The 21,779-nt window shown below is 41.8% G+C and overlaps 1 protein-coding gene across 1 annotated transcript in view; it reads left to right on the top strand.

The window, feature by feature from the left end:
* The window catches only part of LOC105084855 (uncharacterized), a 99,263-nt gene that overhangs the window by 46,176 nt on the left and 31,308 nt on the right, over positions 1-21,779 (top strand). Inside the window, exon 3 of the mRNA XM_064480889.1 lies at positions 9,954-10,078. Within this exon, the coding sequence (XP_064336959.1) occupies positions 9,987-10,078 (92 nt within the window). The 5' untranslated portion in view covers positions 9,954-9,986. The remainder of the gene's footprint in view (positions 1-9,953; positions 10,079-21,779) is intronic.

Below are 21,779 nucleotides of genomic sequence, written 5' to 3' on the forward strand. Positions count from 1 at the left end.
TCCTTTTCTTTTGGTATTTGGAACACCCAGAGTTTTCCATGATTCCTCGGGCTTCCCTAAATGCCCATCTCTAAAAATAGTCCCTCTGTAAATAAACCCCCCTTAAATATTCCTTATTTGCATATGCCAATATTTTCTGTTGGGATCCTGACTGATAAGTCCAATGACTTCCAAATATATAACCTCAGTTGGAGTCTCCCTTCTGAACTCCAGTCTTCTGTATCTAGCAGGCCACAAAGCACCTCCTCTGAGCTCTCTAGTAGAAATCTCAAACTTATTATGTCCAGTGTTGAGCTCCTGACAGTCTCTCTCCAACCTGTTCTTCCCCATCTTGGTAAATGGTAACAGTGTCTTTCCTGTTGCTTAGGCATATCTCTTGGATTCACTCATCCTTGGATCTTCTCCCACCTTACATCTAGTTCATCAGCAAATCCTCTTGGTGCTACTTCTCACCAGCCCCTTGCCATGACTCTGGTCCAAGCCATCATCACAGCTCATCTGAATTATTGTAGCAGCCTCATATGTGGCCTCCCTGCTTCCTCCCTGCTTGCTTCCTTACTGTTTCATAGCAGCCAGGGCAGTCTTGTCATGCATAGTCAGATCACGTCCCTCCTCTGGTCATCAGCCCAGCATCACTCTGATGCATGTGAATGGGTCCCTGTCTCCTTTCTGACCTCATATCCTACAACCCTTGCCTTTGTTGTCTTCACCCCAGCCACCCCAGACTCCTGTATGAAACTGCCTAGACTTGCTGTCCCTCTGCCTTCCCCCAGATAGGCATGCGGCTGTTTTCCTTGCTTCCTTCTGATCTTTCACTTATTAGTTTTTCACTTATTTGTTTTATTTATTTGTTATTTTCACTTATTTATTGAATCTATTGTCTTCTCCCTGCCAGAATGTATGTTCCATTAGGGCAAGAATTTTTACCCCTTGGAGTGTCTGGCACAGAACAGTTGAATTTTGAGTGAATAAAAACATTTTTAAAAGACCTAAATAAATGAAGATGTATTGTTTTAAAGGATAGGAAAACTCAGTATTATGAAGATGCCAATTTTCATCAAATTGATCTATAAATTCAGTGCAATTCCAATAAAAATCCCAACAGAGGTCTTCAAAGAACTTGACAAATCGATTCTAAATGTATATTGATGAACACAGCCTAAGAATAGCTAAGCAGTCTTACAGAAGAAGGTTGGAAAATTTGCCTTTCCAGATAGCATACTTTTTCATAAAGTTATGGTAAACAAGAAAAACTGATACTGGTTCAGGACTAAACAAATTGTCAATAGAACAAAATAGAAAACCCAGAAGCAGACCTGTACATACAGAGACTTAATATGCAACAGAGGTAGCATTGCAATGATTGGAGAAAGAGAGGATAATTCAATAAATTGTCCAGGGACGCTTGGTTATACATATGGAAAACAAGTGAAATTGGGTCCCTATCTTGCACTATATACATAATGAATCTCAGGTGAATTAAATTTAAATGTGTACAGCAAAACTTTAGCATTTTTAGCAGAAAATAGAAGAATGTATCTTTATGATTTGGGAGCAAAGAAGGACATACTAAAAAGACCAAACAAGTACTAACCATGAAAAAAAATATTGACAAATCTGCCACATAAAAATGAGGAATATTTGTTTGCTAAGAGACACTATTTAAAAAGTGAAAATGTGTATTACAAAATGGAAGAAGATATTTGGAGCAAACACAACTGGCAAATGATTATTATTCAGAATATATAAATAACCCCTAAACATCAATTAGAAAAAATACAGATATCTCAAAATGAAAATGGGCAAAAGGGTTGAACAAGCTTTCATGTTTCAGGAAACACAAATGACCACAATTCATGATAATATGCTTCATTCTTTTATCTTTTATTTATGCAGTAATCAGAAAAATTTTAATTCATACTAACATTGGAAATCATTAGATTTTTTTAAACCAAAAAATATTATGAAATGAAGCATGAGTGAGGATTTGGAGCAAGTGGAACACTTACTGTTGATGGAAATGTCAGTAGGTACCATCACAGGAAAAACAATTTGGTGTTATCCTTTAAATGTGAGCATCCGCATGGGTACCAGGAGACCTGCTTAGGGATGTTTCTAACAGTGTTCTGTATAGTAACACCTACCCTCAAAAAACACAATTTCAAGAGGCTAGAAACAACCCTGATGTCCACTGACTACATGAATAAATAAATTGTATCTATTCATACAGTATAATATTAAGAACACTGAACTACTTCTGGTGGTTCATGAATGAACCACGACTACACACTGACTTTCTTTCCACTGTTATTGGCCCGTGTGGCTCCTCTCCTGGCAGCACCTGCAGCTCAGCTCCAGGATAGGACAGCCAGTCCTCCCAGTAACAACATGAACTTTTCAGTGCAGGCCCTTCTCCCTTCACCTTAAACTCAGCTCTGACTCTTTCCCTCTTTCTGCTCCTGTCTTCACACTCCCTGTACCCTACCCCTGAAACAGGCTGTGTGTGTATGTGTGTGTGTGTATGTGTGTCTAGGACAGGTGAAGGAGGGGATTCAGAATAGTGTAGTGTTAGGCTTCTGCTAGGAAGAAGGAAGAAATGGGTGCTGGGTAGGCAGCCATTGTCCACTAGTCTGTCCCCCCTTCCCTGCTACAAACTCCTTGAGGGGAGAGACCATGTCATAATTATCTTTGCATTCCCTGAGCATGCTACCTGGCACACCTCAAGTGTTGAAGAAATATTGAACAAAAATTAGCCTTAAGTAAGAACTAACTGGTCAGACCAACTGATAGAGAAATCAGGTCCAGAGCTTCTTACCAGAACCAATTGGGAAAGCTCAAATCTTCAGATAAGGAAATGCATGGATGACGAACTAGGAAGTAGAGGTATTTTAAGGGCTTTATTGGACTAGCAAAAGAAAAGCATACTGGTCAGGGGCACCAGTCTCCTCCAGAGTGTCCAGCATATAGAACACTGTTGCTTAGAACACTGTTGCTTTTTTTTTAATTTTTATATTGAATTATAGTCAGTTTACAATGTTGTGTCAATTTCCAGTGTACAGTATAAAGTTTCAGTCATACATATACATACATATATTCGTTTTCATATTCTTTTTCATTATGGGTTACTACAAGATATTGACTTAGTTCCCTGTGCTGTGCAGAAGCTTGTTGTTTGTCTACACTGTTGCTTTTTGATGCAAGTGACCTACAGTCTTCAGCAGTAACTCCACAATGCGGTGGTATTATGATCTTAAAAGGAGCACAGCAGACACTTCTGTCCTCCAGTTGCCAGGGCGTGGAGCATGGCTTACCATTCAACTGGAACAATATTTTTGGCAGCAGTGCCTTCAGTAGCTTTTCTCAGCACGTCCCCTGCTCAAGCCAGCTACTTACTGGACAGGCTGGCTGGCATGACAATGCTTAGGCACCAGGCCCCCTGGACCTACTCACTTGCTCCCTGTTTTCCCAATTATGCCGGTGTTGTTTCGTATCCCTCTGGTGATGACTAATTTACCACTCCTGTGTCTGATGAGGTACAGAGAAACCCAAAAGTTTCCTGACTTACGGTAAAAAAAAAAAAAAAAAAAAAGCCAAGACCTGGCCAGTATATTCAAACACTCAGGACAAAAATCAGTGCCCATTCCTGCCTCCACATCGGGGTCACCTTGTGTGGTGATGTACTTTCTGCCTTTCACAAAGGCCCTGCTGAGGGGCCAAAGGGAGCTAGTCCAGATTGCACTCTGCTGGTTAAACCTGTGGTGGGGGTTGAATCCTGTGTCTGCCTGGAGGAGGGGGCCCTTAGGGCTCATAGAGGCATCATCTGCTTGCCTGAGGGAACCTTCCTCTGATTGGCATGGAGGTCTGATTATCCCTTCCCATCCTGTCCTGAGGATGGACCCAGAAGCCCTGGACTGATTCAAGATTGCTTCCTACCCTGGCTCTTACTGGGAATGAGACTACATACAGAAGGATGTGATCAGCCTATCTCCCTAACCCTGTTCCTGGAGATCTGTGTCTCCCTGTGCTGCCTGTCTGAGAGCATCCCCTGACCCAGGGAGCATTCTGTGCTGTGGGGCCCCGGCTGTCCAGCCTGCTCTCGGCCTGCCCTCTAACTTCTTGCCTGGCTGATTTCCTGGCTCACTGTTTAGCGCTCAACTTCCCTTTGTGTGCAGGTCCCTGGCTGGTTGCTGATTCCATCTCTGGCTGTTTCTGGTCCCGGCTTTCAGTCCTGACTCTCAGAACTTAGATTCAGCACTGACAACAGCCTCTAATTGGGACAAGAAGGGATTGTTTTCCATGGGATGGAGTGTTTCTGTCCAGCCAAGTAGGACATCTTTGTGTAGCCAGGCTTCACCCCCTGGGGCATTCTACACATACCCTTGTTTACAGATGGCCTCTCAGACCCTACTGTTCCAGCACCCCTCCCAACCCGTTCTTCTTGTCCACAGCCACCAAGTTCATTCCTCTGTTATCTCTCATCACATGTATCTCTCTAGATTACAGATGATCTTTCTCAGTTTTATTTTCAGCAATGTGCTGAGACCCTCAATAACATCTTTTCATAACTTGACTCAGCTCCTGGCACCTCCCAGCTTTATGCCTCCCCCAGGAGCCACCCCTTCCACACACGCACACACATTCATGTACATGCACTCACACACACAGAGCCTGCTTTGGGGGTAGGATCCAGAGACGATTTGGTTGCTGAAGCCATATGCAGGGTGAGTCAGAAGTCTGCTCAGAAAGTTCACATTGTTATTGGAAGGACTGGCTGTCCCATCCTGGAGCTGAGCTGCTTGGCTTGCTGGGATAGAAGCAACACCAGCAAACAGGACCAGAAAGAAAGCCAGGATTGGGGAGGAATAAAAGATGAGGGGAAATGGTCCTGTCAAAAGCCTAGGGGAAAAGATCACACTTGGAAAAATTTGCTTGGGAATAATCATGCCCCCTGTTTCCTTGCTCAGCCCCATCCCCATTTCTGTCTGGAAACTTTGCAAAGAACAGCTCCCTTCCCCCCATAATTTGTTCTGGCCACCTACTCATTCTAACACACTTTTTGATCTGATCCCTGTGGCTCAGTTTCAGGTACTTGCCCCTGTCCCCTTGGTTATGCACCCACTTTGTACCAACCCTTTCCCCCAACTTGGCCCTCTCCCATGGGGGATCCTGGCATTCAGACACCCTTGTACCCTGGCTTCAGGGAGGGTGAGCACCTTCAGGGCTGGGATCCCTTCATTACATTCTTTTTCCACTCTCCACTTACCATGATTCTGAGCACACATCATGTGTGTGTCAATGTTTGTTAATTGATTGATGGACAGATTCATTATAAGCGCTTTCTATCACATCCTATAAAATGGTGTTTTTCAAGGTGTGCTGTGAGGATCCTTTGTGCCAGAATCTCATTGGGTGTTTTCTAAATTACAGACTCTTGGACCCACAACACACCTACTAAATCAGAATTTCTGGGAGTAGAACTAGCACTTGCATTGTAGTGGATCAAAGATGGCCACAAATTCTTTGACATCTCTCCCATCGAGAGGTGGGGTCTGTTTCTCTTCCCCTTGAAATTGGTCCATGGCTGCTCTGAACAATGAAGTGATGCTTATGCCAGTTCCAGGCCAGTTCCTTGATTTCTGGGAGTCTTGGACTATGTGGGGAGACCCTTCAGCTATGTGGAGGAGAAGAGTCTGGCTGAACCAGCTTTATAGTGATCTTCTCCATTGCCAGGCATGAGGGTGAAGCTGTCTTGGCCCCTCCAGGTGGGACTAGCCACCAGCTAAAAACCAGTGGGTGACCCCAGATGATCACATTGGGCAGAAGAATCATCCTGCTGAGCCTTGCGATAATTCCTGACCCACAAAATCATGAAATGTAATAAAATGCTTGTTGCTTTAAGCCTCCACATTTTGGGATAGTCTTTTACACCCCAGTGGGATAGATAGCAAGAATATACCAATGTCACAAATTCTCCAGGCTATTCTTGTGTATCCTAGAATTTTAATCATTGTTGTAAAGAGATCTGACATTGAATAAGTGAAATTTTATATCAAAGAATAGAAAACATAAGGAATTTCATAATTTGTCCATATCCTAGGGGAAAGAAGATATGGCACAATAAAACCTCATCATTTATGTCTTTGAACTCATTTTGTTTATTGAACAGTAGGCCGGTTCTGTTCACAGCACAAACAAGAGAGGGCTTCAAGCTCTCCTAAACTTTTCTAGGCAATCCAGTTGCCACAGACAGTGTTAATAAACAATGTCACCCCAGTGGAATAAAATTCAGCTTTGGATATAAATGTAGTGAGCCCTGACAACATTTGGTTTGGACATGTTTCCCTAGTCTGTGTTTCCAGGCCAACACTAAAAAGATTTTCTTTTTCTTTTTTTCTTTTTTCTTCTTCTTTTTTTTTTTTTTTTTTTTTTTTTTTTTTTGGTATGTCTCTTGGGAGTATATTTTAAGACTGAAGCTTGTGGGTTTCTTTCAGGTTTCATAATGAAACCTTTAGGCTTGTGAGTCACATGACTGACCACTACTTTTGCCATAGTTTGGGACAAAAACCACAGGATCCTACAAACCCCACTGGGATTAGTGATTTTTGTTTTGGTTTCCCAACAAAGCAGTTTGGACAAATCTGAGAAATTTTTACAGACTCAGCAGAGATCGGTGTGAAACTCAGCATCTTCCTTGGATGCTTTAGCTCAGCTTCAGTGGGTTTGGACAGGCCCAGTGCTTAAAAATGGAACTCTAAAAGCATAAAACCACACAAGCCAAAAATATTTTCCAAAACGAGTTTAACTAAGCTGAAGCTGCTGGGATTTGTGCCCTTTCTGTGCAGACAAGTAAGTGTGCCTGTTCCACCTCAACTCCCAACCTGCCTTCAAGTTCACTGGGTCTGTTGTGTCACCTGCTGAGCAGAGCTGTCCCTTTGGAACAGAACTCTGGCCTCTTCAGACATCCTCAGAGGTGGCAGTGTGCTTCCAACAACTCAGTAATTCAAAGTCTGGCAAGAAATCCATCACACCATTTATTTCCATTTTGTTCATCTGAAAAACAAACTGTCCATATGGTGGTATCACTTGAGGACAGCTGACAAATAAATACAATCATCCTTAAAGCCAGCGGTTCCCAAACAACCAGTCTGGTCCACGGCAGGGCTGTGTCAACATTATTTGAGCTGCTGTTTAAAAATACAGATTCCGAAGCAGCCCTGCTGATCAGAATTTCTGGGTGGGAGCCCAGGAATCTTCATTTTTAATGAGCTGCTCAGATGATTATATACATCCAAGTTTAGGAAACACTTCGGTGTTTAAAAAATATGACACTTCTGCTTCTGGCCAAGATGGAGTAACAGGGATTGGATTTATCCTCCTGCCTGACACAACTAAAAAACTAAAACAAAATGTATAAAAGAGCGATTTTAGGCCCTGGATATCAGGCAGCACATGATGGTGATCACTGAGAGGAGAACAAATGAGTTTCCAGAATTCAAAAAGGGAGAAAGGACAACGCTCAGTGTGTGACAAAGACATTTACAAAAAGAGATCTTGAGAAGGTGATTTCAGTTTACTCTATGAAGGACTCATTCCCATCACAGAAGAGTCATCACCTCGGGGGCCTGACTGAATAACCTGAGGTCCTTCCTTCCTGTGGGATGTTCTGCAGCATAGATGTATGCATGCTGATACAGACTAAAGCCAAGGAAAGAACAGGTTTGGAGCGTGCTCTTGTTTGTGTTTTAAAAAGAGAGATTTACATATTACAATATGCAGAATCCTTCTGTAGGAAACATAAGAAAGTGGTATGTTGGTTGTGTCTGAGGAACAGACCTGGCAAATGGGGATGGGGCGGGAGGGAGATTAGTTTTACTGCACACTTTTTGTCCTGTTAAAGTATCTCAAAATGTTCATATGTATTTCATTTTAAATAAAAAAATCAAAATAAATGAATCATCTTAAGGATTTCTTTAAACATTTAATTCCCAAACTCATCTTTAGAAAAACATCAACCATGTAAAGCAATTGTTACAATGTGACCCAGGCAATCATTTATTCTATATGTCACTCACAATTCAGTTCATCTTTTATTCAGCTGGCATATAATACAATACTACACACCAAAAAGTGACAACAAATTACATCATTATTGTGTTTCAACTTGTTCAAAAGACAAGTCATTGTCATCTGTTCATTTCCAAAATATGAGTTTAAAATTACTTAATTGTTCTTGGGGTCTGGCACAGTCCCACACAATGCCCAGTGTCAATTATCTGGTTACATACACATTCCTGTGGTTGTTTCTAAAATCTGCAAAATTGTTCTTCTCTAGACTCCCAAGTATCAGAAGAGTAAGATATTTCTACCACCCTCGTTTTCTCTATGCATGGGTACACGTAAGACAAAGAAAAGCTTCTGGCTTGGAATGAGTGTTTCTCCCACAGACAACGGCCAGCCTCCCCACTGGATGTCCGTGGTCAGACCTCTGGGTGACGGGACCCTGCACTGTACTTGATATTGTACTTTTTGTCCTTTCCTTAAGGATGTACCATATACATGTTTTTGTTGTTAAGCAAGAGATGAGCTGTATAAATTATCTAAAATTTTGATTGTGCAGACAACAAAGATTTTGGAAGTTTAAAGAATTAAGAGCCCCAAAGAACAGATTTAATCAAAGAACCAACATCAAAGAAAGTGACTCTGGAAATCTAAATAACTGAGAAATCATTTCCATTCTCACAAGCCTCTAATATCCTGTCATGCTTGCTTGACTCATGGATTCCTACCACTAGCACACACAAGACCGGTTCTTTCTCTCTTAAACAACTTCTCAAAAACAATGGAAAAGGGAGGAAAATATGGTTATGCGTGTGTTTGCTTGTATTAGCATAAATACTGGGAAGACACACAAGAAACTAACAATGTGCTTACCTATAAGGAGTGGGGAGGGTGGGGAGGGACTGGAGTAAATGGAGATAGACCTCTCAACACACAAATTTTACAGTGTTTTCATATTGAACCATAAATGCATCACCTATTTTTTAAATTAAAATTTGAAAATATTTCTCAAAGTTTATCTCAGTTCATATAACCTTTGTATAGCATGCCTAAGCCTGGGTTAAATGGGGATTGAAGTTGCATAAAGCAAGTAAGAGAACAGAAAGGTGAAAGCAACCCCACCTCCCTCCTCTGGTTATCAATTTTGTTGAAAAAAGACCTCATGAAATTAATCTCACTGATTTCCTTCTGGCTACCATTTCCCATGGCTTAGATGAGTCCACAGGTTCTTAGAACGTTTTTTAAAATAAGAGACAAAATTTGGGGCACCTCACTACAGAATTATATGTGTACATGTTACGATAAAAGGTGAACCAAACAAAGAGACTACTGGGAAGAAAAAGAAATACTGTGTGTGTGTGTGTCTGTGTGTGCAGGGGGGGCTGGGAGAGATGGCAGAGAAGGACTGGAGGTATTTCCCAGTGTAAACATTAGAGGTTTAATTTTTGCAAAGCAGCTTTTCTGGTGAAATATTGCTGACTGTATTTGGAAGTTGATAATATAATTCAGTGCTCCTCTGGGTATTGTGGATATACTATGATTTTCTTGGTTGAAATGTCTCCCTCCCCACCCCAGAATAGTAGAAAGACTGAATAATTTCATATTGGACACTTTCCCTTTCGGGGAATAATTTAAGCACTACCATATGTCTTCTTATTTCATCCTTCTACTGTCTCTCACGAACCGCTGGGCTTTGAAAACACAAAAACAAAACAAACACAAAGGAACACCCTGGAGAAGTTGTGTGTGTGTGTGTGTGTGTGTGTGTGTGTGTTTAAAAATCACTCTGGTGATTGCCCAATCACTGGGCCATGGTAATTATCCAGGAAGGTGTTTGAAGATATGCTCCACTGAAGGGGAGTGATAACAACCTTCAGAACCTGTTTAATCCCCAGGAACTAAAATCAGTCTGATGGCAGCTGCGCAAGATGGGAAGGAATAATCATCGGAATGAGACCAAGCAAGAGCGCATGAAATGTGTTTGCTCTCAGCCACCAGCGTCAGAAGAGCGCGAGTCCAGGTAGCATGCACTTTACCTGAGATGATTCTGGTGTGTTTTCCCTCACTCCTGGTAAGCTGCGTCTCTTTCCCGCGTGTTCTATAGCATTATTGTCCCATGTTCACAGTGAGATGTCAGATTCCCAGAAGCAGAGGCCTGTTTCTGAAGCATCCAGATCAGTCTAGAAATAATAGTCTGGTTATTTGATTTTTCACCCCCCTGTCTTTTCCACGCCCTGAGGAGTTAACATAGCTAACCTTATTCACATCAAACAGCCATGGAGGTTAAAGTTATCTCGGTTTGGAGCTGTATAATTTACTTGAAAAGTGCAGTGATTCTTTAAGTACATTCACTTCATAAGCACTCAGCAGACCCGATTATTCAGGACATGTCTTCTCTCAGAAAGCTGATTAAATTATATAAATTATCAAGACAGTTATTTCAAAGATGCTGAGAAAAATCAGCCTTTTTGTCAGGTGCCTGTGGCACTCATAAAACTTGACCCCGACATTCTTTGACATCCTCTCATCGAAAGGAAGAGTCCCCCACACCTTCCTCTGAAGCAGGATGGGTTGGTGAGTGCTTTGACCAATTGCGTATGGTAGAAATGTCGCTGTGTGACTTCTTCAGCTGGATCTGAAAAGACCACACCGTTTCTGCCTTCTCTTGGGATGCTTGCTCTGGGGAAGCCTGCCTCCACGTAGGGTCTAACTCCCCTAAGAAAGTCTTGCTGGAAAGACCTTCTGGTCACAGCCAGCATCCACTGCCAGCCATGTGGACAGGCCATCTTGGGTGTCCCTAGATGTGTTAACATCTTCAGGTGGTTGCAGTCCCTGCCAGTATCTGACTGCAACCTCATGAGAAATGCCGTGTGATTACAAAGCAGCCAAGCCTGTCCTGAAATCATAACCCACAAAATCATTTTAAAAGATTGTTTTTAACAAATGGGTTTTTGGTTAACCCTCTAAGTCTCAGGGCGTTTTGTTTTACAGTGCCAGCGGGAAAGCGCGTTCTCCCCTTTGACGCCCCGCTTCACCTTTCCAGCTGCTCACTTTCACTTCTGAGCACACTGTGGTTGCTTTAATCCACTTTTCTGTGCGTTTATCTCTTCAGACTTTACACACATGCATATACAGCCACGTACACATAAAATCGATCCCTTGACTTAGTTTTACTCCCTAGAATGCTCATTAAAACCTCACTTGTTAGCTGAAAAAACTTTGGTCTGTAGGGATTAAGTTTCTTGCCCAAGGTGACATGGCTAAGTAGGGGCCCAGCTGGAAGATAACCCAGGTCTTCTGACACCCAGTCTAGTCCTTTCCCTGCTAATTACTTTCATTTCTCACTGACCTCATAAAATAAAATGGGTCAGTCCTTTCTAGTCCAGAGGCCATAAACTCTGAAAGTGCCTAATAGGCCCCTGGGCGCCGCCCCTTGTGTGGCCTTCCAAGGGTGACCAGTAGGCACTAGGTGAGCATGGCCTACAACCAGACTGCCTGACAGGAGGAGGGGGCATAAGTGAGGAAGGGAAAAAGGAAAGAGCCAAGAGGGCCTGGCTGACGCCTGCCTCCTTCCTCCTGGGCCTACCTTCTGAAGGCCAGATACTAATTATGGTCAGAGTGCAGGCGGGGATTTCCGAACTTGCTGGGAAAATGCCAAAAGCCCCCCTCAAACTTCTATGTTAGGGTCCCCTTACAAAAACAAAAGTGTTTAACATGGTATATGCATTCTTCTGAATCAGGCTTAAAAAGATGAGTGGGACCAAAGATTGGGAAATTCTGTTAGACAGGACTGGAGCTGGTTAAATGTGCGGAGTGTGTATCTGTGTTTTATCTGCCACTCAAAGGCCCAGACAGGCTGTCATTAATACCTTCTCGGCCGCCTACTGCCCCCAAGTTGCCCCAATTTTTCTAAGCCCTACAGCATTGTCATTTCATTTGTCTGGCAAGGGAATTAGAGCCAATGAATAAGAAGGCCACCACCCTCCTTGGTAATGATATATCTCCATCCCCCTCCGCTACCTAGCCAACAACCAGCTCTCCCTCCCCTTCCCCCTCCACTAGCACCATTCTCCTACACCAAAGAGTAAAGGATGATTAAAAGTCTTTTACATGAGGTGTGGTTTAGTTCAATATGTACTGTTGGTTCTGCAAATATGCTGGTGGGAGGTTGACTATGCATGTTATATACCATATGCCACTCTGCGGCTGGCATGCAGTGGAAAGCCTGAAAAGCATGGAAAGGAAAATGGATATTCTTTCTGCTTTTGAAGCACAGTCTTTAAAAAAAAAAAAAAGAAGAAGAAGAAGTTTTAGAGAAAAAAATATCACTTAATTACAGTTTTGCTAATCCTTCATGGATTTCTTACACTGCACACAATTTGCTTCTCAAAAAACAGCAGCAGATTTAACTAACCTCCTCAGATTCATCAAATCACGTTCAAATAAATATACCTTCACTTTATGTGCTGTATGTATTCTTGATCTATTATGTGTACATTGAATTTTTACAAATTTGGTCATATTTGAAATATTCTCAGAGTGCTCTCAGTTTAAATTGGTACTATTTTGTTAAACAAATAGTTATTTTGTAATGCAAATAGTCACTCCCTAACTTATTTGTTTTGTAAGTTTGGACTACTGTATTTACATTTTTCCTGAAAACAAGGTACATCTGTAGATAATGGCAAGCAGGAAGACTAATTTATAAGTAATACAACATAAAATTTTTAAATATAAATATTTTTAGTTTTAGAAATTTAATCTAGGAATTTAGCCTTTTTTTTTTTTTTTTAAGAACTTTTATCTACAGCAAGAACTTGTGCCTACCCCAAAGTAAGGCAGTCTGGAGACAAGTAGCAAAATATTTAATTTATCCTAAGGACGTAGAAGAACAATTGTGTAAAGATGTATGTACCAAGAAGGTTGATTGCAGCATTATTTATAATAACAAAAAATTGGAAGGACTCTACAACACCATCAATGGAGAAGTAATTTAAATGAAAACAAGTTATTTTACTTTCATGCAGTAAAATACTATGCTGCTGTCAAAAGGGGTAAAAGAACCACAATAAGATACCATTTTCACCTACTGTATGGGCAACAGTTTGAGAATTTGATAACCTCCTACTGCTGAGTGTGGGGTAATGAAGAGGTAAGATGGTGCCTAAGATACTTCCTCACTGGGTGGTGTTTTTTTTGGGCATATCAGTAGGTTTGGGTACCATCAGGTTTGCCAGTCCGCAAATATTCAAGAGACTGAGATGCTAAAATCAATGTGATATGAAGTTGAATTATTTACTTTAAAAAAAAAACTTTGAAGCCATTTTCATATATTTAAGAGATTCAAAAAGAAATTTTAAAGAATTATACTATTTAATGAGCAAGTATTAAAGTTAAATTTTCCTAAGATATTTTTACTGGAAACATCACTTATTGTTTTTTAAGGGGAAAATATGTATCTGGCTCTTTAAGAACAAGTTCTAGATAAGATCATTTTATGTATTTTAAAGTTGGATAGTAGGTTTGCTACATTTAGTAATACTCAGTGTTACCCACTTCTTGGATCTTTTTCAGGGAGAGGGTATACTTGCTCTCTGAATTTACTTGAAGAATTACTTGGCAATTCAGTTTATGGAAATGAACTGCTATTTAATTTGTGATCCTAAAGACTTTCATTTGGTTACCAACTGTAATTTTTGGGGGGTCGCCTAGTACAGAAAAATGGGGATAGGGAATATTCACTAATAATCTTACCATTCTTACTTAACACTTTTTTGGTCTACTTCCTTCCAAGGGTTTTTCTCAGAATTATTCTTCTTTTAAATACAAAATACTACAGACACACAGAAAATGACAATAAATAATATACTAAAACTCCTGTTCTATGGCAAATTGAAAATCCCTCCCTAAAAACAACTAAAAATGTAAAAAAAAAAAAACCAGAATTAAAAATTATTTTTAAATGCATCACTGAGCTAGTAAGAGAGTAAGAAATATGAGGCAAATAAAGTGAAAGCAGGAATCCTGAAAGTTAAGAGTGCTCTGAATTTAGCCTTCTCCACAGAGGCATCAGTAGAGCCCTGCTAGCGCTAACCTGAAGTCCTGACCAGGTAAAGCGGGCAGGAGACCAAGCCCGAGGCCCAGCCAAGGTGAAGTCTGACAGGAGACCCCGTGTGTAAAGCTAGGATCCCAGCGGGCAACACTGTCAGTACGTGGGTGAACTAGATATAAACCAGCCCCACAGACAGCGACAGCAAGGAAGCTTGCTTATCTTGACCCTTGTGCTGGGGGGAGCAGGGGAGAATCTCTCCTGAAAATTCATAACCACAAGCAAACCTACATGGGGGGGTGGTTGTAGTTTGAAATTTATGTTATCTATGAGGACAAAAAGACTTCAAGCTGAAAATTTTATTTTAAAATGGATTCAGGTTTTAACTGATTCCAGGCACATGGCAGAAATAAAAATAACATTCTCTGGAGGAACCCACCTTCAAATCAGGTCTCAAAAAATGTCCAGGATCAAACAGCAGAGAATTTGGCGCAACAATCAAAACCCACAAAATGTACAAGCCATCAAGACAGCATGGGGGGTATCTGAAACTAAAAGTGGAAAAATCAGACTTCAAATGACATTGGATATTATCATTATCAGCCATACATAAAGTAAGTGTATGTTTAGTTGGCAAAAAGTAATAATAGAAGAGATTAATATATATAAGGAAAAAGAGACTGAAAGTATCTTGTAACTTTGCAAAACAAATAGAATTTTTTAAATAAGAAAATTATGATTGAAATTAAAATATCCAAAGGATTGATTAAACAGAAAAGTAGACACATTCAATAAAAGTAAGTGAACTGGAAGAAACCGTTCATAAGGTAAAACAGGGAGACAAAAAGTATGAAAAGTAAGCCAAGAGATTTAGAGAGTAGATAAGACCTTACGTGGCTCTAATAGGAGTTTCAGAGGACAGACTCAGCTTCAGTAGTAATCAGGGAAATGCAAAGTGAAACAAAGATGAGATGTTATTTTACCCTTCTTATCTCAGTAAAATTCATGATACCAAGTTCTGGCAAAGATGTAGATAAATAGGAACTACTCTGTGTTGCTTGCGGGGGTGTAAATTGGTACAAGCATTTTGGAAAGCAATTTGGCAACATCTAGAAAAGCTGAGCACATATCTAGGTACCTACCCTAGAAACGTTCTCATTAACCTACCCAGGAAAATACGTACAAGGATGTTCATCATCGAACTGCTTGTCCTAGCAAAAGAATAAAAACAACTGAATGGTTATGTATTTTTTGAAAATCACTGCATAATCCCATTCTTCAGGAAAGCAGCACTTAACAAGAATCTTGTCATTTACAAAGCCCTGGGGGACAAGTTCTGCCTTGTCCATTTCAGGAGGCTGCCAGGGCACCTGGGAAGAGACAGTCAAAGTTGGGACTGGGGAAGTTCTTCTGGGGATCATCATTCATTCATTCATTCAGCTAGTAATTACGGAAGACCTTCTCTGTAGCAGGTGCTAATAGTTGAAAGGTATTAGCTATTAGCTCGTCTTTCCAGGCTAGAGTCAGTTCTAACATTTTGGGGTGTGATGATACTCGATCTGCGCGTCCTTGAATCTCCTGTTTCTCCCTCTGGGTCTCAGTCTTCTGGCCATTTTACTGCTCCTTGGACTTCCCTTAGGGGATAGTCAGGAGTAATGATAAAAGAGCACAGTTCCTTCTGCCTTCTGTTGGGAAGGAAATGTGGAAACCTGGTTGAAATTCTTTACTTTCCAACCTCCATGGCTCCACTCAGCTCTGATCTTTGCCTAACCACTCCGGCTAGTCTTTCTCAGTTCCCAGGCCTCATTTTCTATAGCAGTCACTTGGTTGCGCTTGCGATGGAATTTCTTGCAATGGTGTTTAAATTGAAAGTGAAATTTCTCACTGCCCTACCATGATTTTCAATTGTTACTTGATGGCCAGAATAACTCTCTACATCTCATTGTTTACAGCATACATACAATGGACTGTACATAGTACCTTAGTTGTAAGTAAAGGTTTCTTGAAATGAAAGTGAATAAATATATAAGTGAAAGGATAAAGTAAGCCAAAATTTGGAAATGACTTGTGGTCCCTTGTCTTCGTTGTAGGTCCCTAACTCTGAGGTCTTTTCATAGGGAATAGATACCTCTAACTGGAAATCCACAGAGAAGAACTGCATGTGTTGATCAAAATATACTACACTACATGTAGCAAAAGCCTAGGTGGACGTACTGGGAAGCACTTTGTCCGAGAGCTCTGAAATTTGGTATTTGTTTTCTTGATGATTCTAGCTGCATCTAGCAAAATAAGATACCAGTATCTCCTAAACTGATGTATCCATGCACTTGAATATTCTCCCAAATAAGTCCATTCAAAGCATTTTTAAAACCTTAATGTTCAATAGCAGATCTCATTTGCAATTAGGGCTTAACTCCCACTCTCCCTTGCATCTCCACAGAGGGATTAAGCCAGGCCACATCACATCTGGCTGTTTCTGTGATGTCTCGGGGATTTATGAATGACAGGCTATGTTAGAGCTGGGGTCCTGGGCAGTCATCCTGAAATCAGAAGCTGAATGCTCCCTTGCCAGTGGCATGGGGTCAGGGTCAACAGGTCATCAAAGGCAGCACCATCTCTGCTCTCTCCTTTTTCCAGAATCTTGCTTCACAAAAGTTCAGAGCCAGCATCTTGTGGCATTCTCTTATGAGTAACCTGTAATCGAAGCAAAGCTATTTTTTTTTTCTTAGTTGGTTGTGAAGAGGGCGAAGGGAGAAAGAGGCTGGAGTGAGTGTGAGGGGGATCAGGAGACAGGAGGGCACTGTGAGGTCACCAGCAGGAGAGACAGCCCTTGCACCCCACCAGAGAGACCCGTGGAAAGGCAGGGTCCTGGGCCTTGTCTATCGAGTTCCCACTGATAAGCTGAAAAATATGCAAAGTTGCGAGTTCATACAGAAGTTCAGGCATTCTTGGAGCATTACAGAGAATTATTTTGAAAACATACAATAAGATTATTGAGGGGCTGGTTTGTCAGTAAGCAGCAGCCGAGACTCTGGGAACGTGGGAGCCTTCTCTGAAACTGATGTGGTGACCGCAGGTCATGGAGGGAGTCTTGTGTCCCTCTGTACAGGACTGTCTGTGTCCGGGTCATGAGACAGGCTGGGCAGCTTAGAGATGTCTTCATTTCCTTAATGACTGATGCCACCAAGGCCATGTCCATTAAGACTCCCGGGATCACATCCTGAATCCTTGAAGCCCCAGGCTTCTGCCTCACCCAGGGGCAAAGTGCTGAAAAACAGTAAGCAGACAAACAGATATCCCAAAAGATTTAGCTGGGAGAGACAGAGACCTACAAACCAACATCAGATGACACCATGGGATAATATATGCAGAAGTGTTTTAAAAATTCCAAGTGTATAAAATTAGTATAAAAACTAATAGTGTTTCTGTGTAATAGCATGGCTTAGTGGACCCACAAACTGTAAGCGCTGGACCAAAGATAAGCTGGTCCTTAAAAAGAGAACCAATACTGCCATCTTTTCTTAGTGCTCCAAATCCATAATTCAGCCTTGTGGAAATTCAGCTCGACTTTGTAATGTGGGATCGTTGGTAACATGCAAGTAGAATCAGAGATCTTTACTTTTTAAAATTGGTTATGGTCAGATAAGAAACAAGAGAACAGACAGCAGCATCTAATAGTTCACATCACTATGCATCCCTTTATAATTTTCAAAGCACTTGGGCTTTGTGGCCTCAGACCATGTGAAATAGATGGGGATTATTTTCTCTGTTTTCCAGGCAAGGAAACTGAGCCTCAGAGAGGCACTGCCCCAGGTCACAGGCTGATGAGCAGGTCCACCCTGGCTGTGTTGTCAGTGGTCTCTAGGAAGCTCTGTAGCGATGTGGCAGGAAAGAATTCTAAACCCAGAAAGTTAAAACAGTTTAATTGCAGCACTGTGGAGGCAAAAGTCCTTGCCCTGTTTGCAGCTCCCAGCATCACTGACAGTGTGCCTGAAGTAGGGTGTGTTTGACTTGCCTAAATTACATCTCACCTGCCACTTTCTCTCTCAGAGCCTCCTGCTCTTGAATAATCCAGACAAAGGCACGCCTGCCCCAGTAGCAGCATAATTGCAACGTGGTAATATTTAGCACACTCAGCACTTTCTGCCCAGATGTTATCTCATTAACCTTCCCTGTGTCCCAGCGAGGCAGGTGCTACATGCAGTGTTGCTGCAGCCTCCATGGCTCTAGGGAAGTAGTCCTCCACTGTCTCCCAGGATGAAGTCCTTCGGCTCTGCAGCTGTTTTGCCAGAATTGTAGGCCCAAGACTGGGGTTTCCTTCTAAAGGAAATGACTGAGTGCGAGCAGCAAATGCTACCTCTATTTTGAGCACAGGTATTTAGAAGTCTCTTATTGCTGTAAGAAGGGGGTTTGTTTCTCTATAATAACACTGAATAATAAGTGCTCTTTCAATGACTATTACTTGATCCTGACAACATTGGGGGTAAATATCATTATATTATTATTCCTCTTTTTATAGGAAACCAAGTTGCTTAGAGATTAGATACATTGCCGGAAGACACTGGTTTTCGATCGCAGAGTAGGGTTTGTACCCAGGTCTGGGTGACCTCAAAGCCAAGATGTAAGGTGTCAGTATCCTGTCTAAGGAGTTGTTTGACCTCCTGAGCAGAAGGGAAAGATTGAGGATTCAAACAACACAATCTAATTGGCACCAACTAAACTTGCAGACTTTCCTCCATCCGCTACGCAGCAGATCAGGTGGGAGAGGGAAGGTGTGAAGGGGAGGGGGCAGGGCAGCATGGTTCCACACAGCTCCTCCCAGCACCCAGGCCTGCGGCTGCCTCCTGTGAAGTTGGGAATTTCTTTCAAAACTCAGAGGCTGTTTCCAGGGCTCCCCCAGCCAGTGGTCAGGGAGGGCGTGGACCTCCCTGTGCAACAGACAGTTAGGCAGGGTATGATGGGAATCTTAAAAACAAGATGAAAGGGGAAGAGAGGAGTTGGAGAATCATGCAAGGGAAGAGAAGCAAGGGGGGCTGGGTGGGGACCCTCATTCCCCAGGGTGTCTGTCAGCTCATGCTGTTTCCCTAAAAGCCTCAGTAGACGCAGGCCTAGTATGACAGAAAGAGTACTTGTTGATTTGTGAAACAATGAGTTTCAGTACACAGAATCTGCATTTTAAGATTTGTCCAACCAAGTCTGGAAGGAAAAGAAATGCCCCAGTAGCAATCTCAGTAAAATGAGGTGGTAATGTGCACATAATCAAATCAACAAGAACAAACCTTTTAAAGCCAATTTTAATATGCCTTTATTGTATTTACATTAGCTTTTGGGGTTAATGTGAGAGTCTTGCTAATAATAATAGCTTTTATATAAAACTGGTTATAAGGGGAGAGGTAGTAATTGTCCCAGGTCAATTGTAATCCAGGCCATAATTTCACAGCTAGTAAATCAAGTTGCAGTATTGTTTGTTTGAGTTTTTCCTTTAACCGAGGCCTTGGACTCGGGAATAGGTGGCCCTAAGCCCAGCTGCCCCATACCCAGCTGCCTGGTGACCTGAATACTGTGTGTTCCTCAGAGTGTTGACATGGTCAGGGGAACTGAACCATTCCAATACTCATTTTTACATTCTTCCATGGAAAAGTGGATTCAGATTAAGATCAGCCTTACTAATAAACACCCCGGAAATAATCAGCCACCTTCCCTGAGGCTACATTTCTCAAGCAACGTCCTCGTTCGGGGCATGTGACTAATCACAAAGCTCTGATAAGTAGTGTGTGTTCAGCGTAAATTATGAACTGGCTGTTACGCTGACATTATGGCCTGATAGTGCTGAAACAAGTATTTCCAGCTTTGTGAGATCGAACTTACACCCTAATGGATACTTTTGGAGGTTAGTAGCTGATTCCTCATCTGCTTAAATTTCAGCAGCTTCTCTTCTCTCGATCAGCATAAAATCACAAACTTCAAGTAGTCATTTGGTTATTCCCATTGCTTCAGGTAGATGAATACTAAACTTCTCAAAGACTTGTGTTTTCTATCCTTGTCCTTTTCTCAAGGCACAGACGCTCATCCTCAGTGGCCCTTGTCAGGATTTTATCATTCCCACAGGCAAATTCTCCCTTAAATCCAGCCAGAAATTTTCTTGCTTTCATTCAATTTCCTCTTTCAGTTAGGTCTTCAGAAGTCATAGGGAATAATTGTTTGATAGCCCATCCATAAAACCCTTCATGAACTTGAAAACAGCTCCCAGCTTCTCTACCATAAGACAAAACCTGATTCCTTTTAACTTTTTATTTTGACTCTCTACCCCCCAATACAGGGCTCCTAAATCCCCTATGGTTTCTCCCCATTTGTATTCAGGGTGGTGATGTCCTGTTAGGATCCATTCAGGGGAAGATTATCTCTCAGTGGAAGTCTGCAGGCAGGTGATGCCAGCCCAGCCACACCATGGAGGATGTCTATGGAGTCTTTAGCAGGTTGGGGGTGTCCCCTTCCCATTGCAAGATGTTGGCAACAAGTATCCCATGCAATACAGCAATGACCAGTAAAAAGAGGGGGTCTCCTCCCATGAGGCTCTCTATACCATAAGAAAAGCCCTTTTCCCAACCTCCCAAATGACTTGCTTTCAGACCTAGTTGGCTGGAATTGGGCCATAAACCAGGGGAATGGGACTGCAAAGATTGACAGGACCAGTCACCATTCATGCTCTCACCCCAGCCAGGCAAAAGGAGTCACTTCCTGAGCCTGTACTGTATATTGCTTTGTGGAGAGTAAAACTTCAAATAAAATTGTCTCCTCCAGCAAGGATAAAGGGGGAAGGGGCAGTGATGGCTGTTAGGTGGGCTATTAGCTGTGTTTGCCACAGGTGAACAAAGCTGGGCAGCAAACTATTCTCCACATCATTCAACATATTAACAATAACACAACAAAACATATAATTACTAAGAGCCCACCAAATGCCAGGGACTGTGAGAGCTGGCAGGCACACAAAGATGAACACCACGTGGTCCTTGACCTGCAGAACTGGCAATCAAATTGGGGAGGAGACACATCCCATGTCATTTCAAAATTGTACAGTGAGTGATAGGCATGCAGAGTGTTCTGGAAGCACCAAGAAAGAACCATTAACTCAACCAAGGGGCATGGTTCCTGTGGGGAGGCCAAGTGGACTGGCTGTAAACGCCAAGAATGAGTTAGGTTAAGAAAACAAGACTGGGGAGGAGCTATGAGGTATATGACTCTTGATTTTTCTAATCTTTGTGTAATATTTTATGTCTTACTATTATGGCTCATCTAGAGTTGATGGAATAGAAAATCCTTTCAAGCCTTCAGGGTGGTGTGCATTTTAAGGGTCATTTCCCATGAGTTCATTTTTTTCATATTTCATATCTGGATGAAATCCACTTTATGATCAGTGAATTCCATATTTAAACAAGGAAGCCACTCATCCAAGTAGGAAAGTGTGAGGGAGTGAAAATGAGTGCAATTCTAATCGTTATGATGTCACTGGCTCTGTAAATGGGCATGCCTTTAAGTATTCTAAGAAAACTTCAGTCATTTGGACTGGGGGGAATCAGTCAGAATGAGTGCCAGTCTATCACTTAGATTGTTTTATTACTTTTACTTGTGTTATTTAAGACAGGATAACAAAGAGTTGCTTATGAGGAATGAG

Source organism: Camelus dromedarius, chromosome 3, assembly GCF_036321535.1.
Source record: "Camelus dromedarius isolate mCamDro1 chromosome 3, mCamDro1.pat, whole genome shotgun sequence".
NCBI classification, from domain to species: domain Eukaryota; kingdom Metazoa; phylum Chordata; class Mammalia; order Artiodactyla; family Camelidae; genus Camelus; species Camelus dromedarius.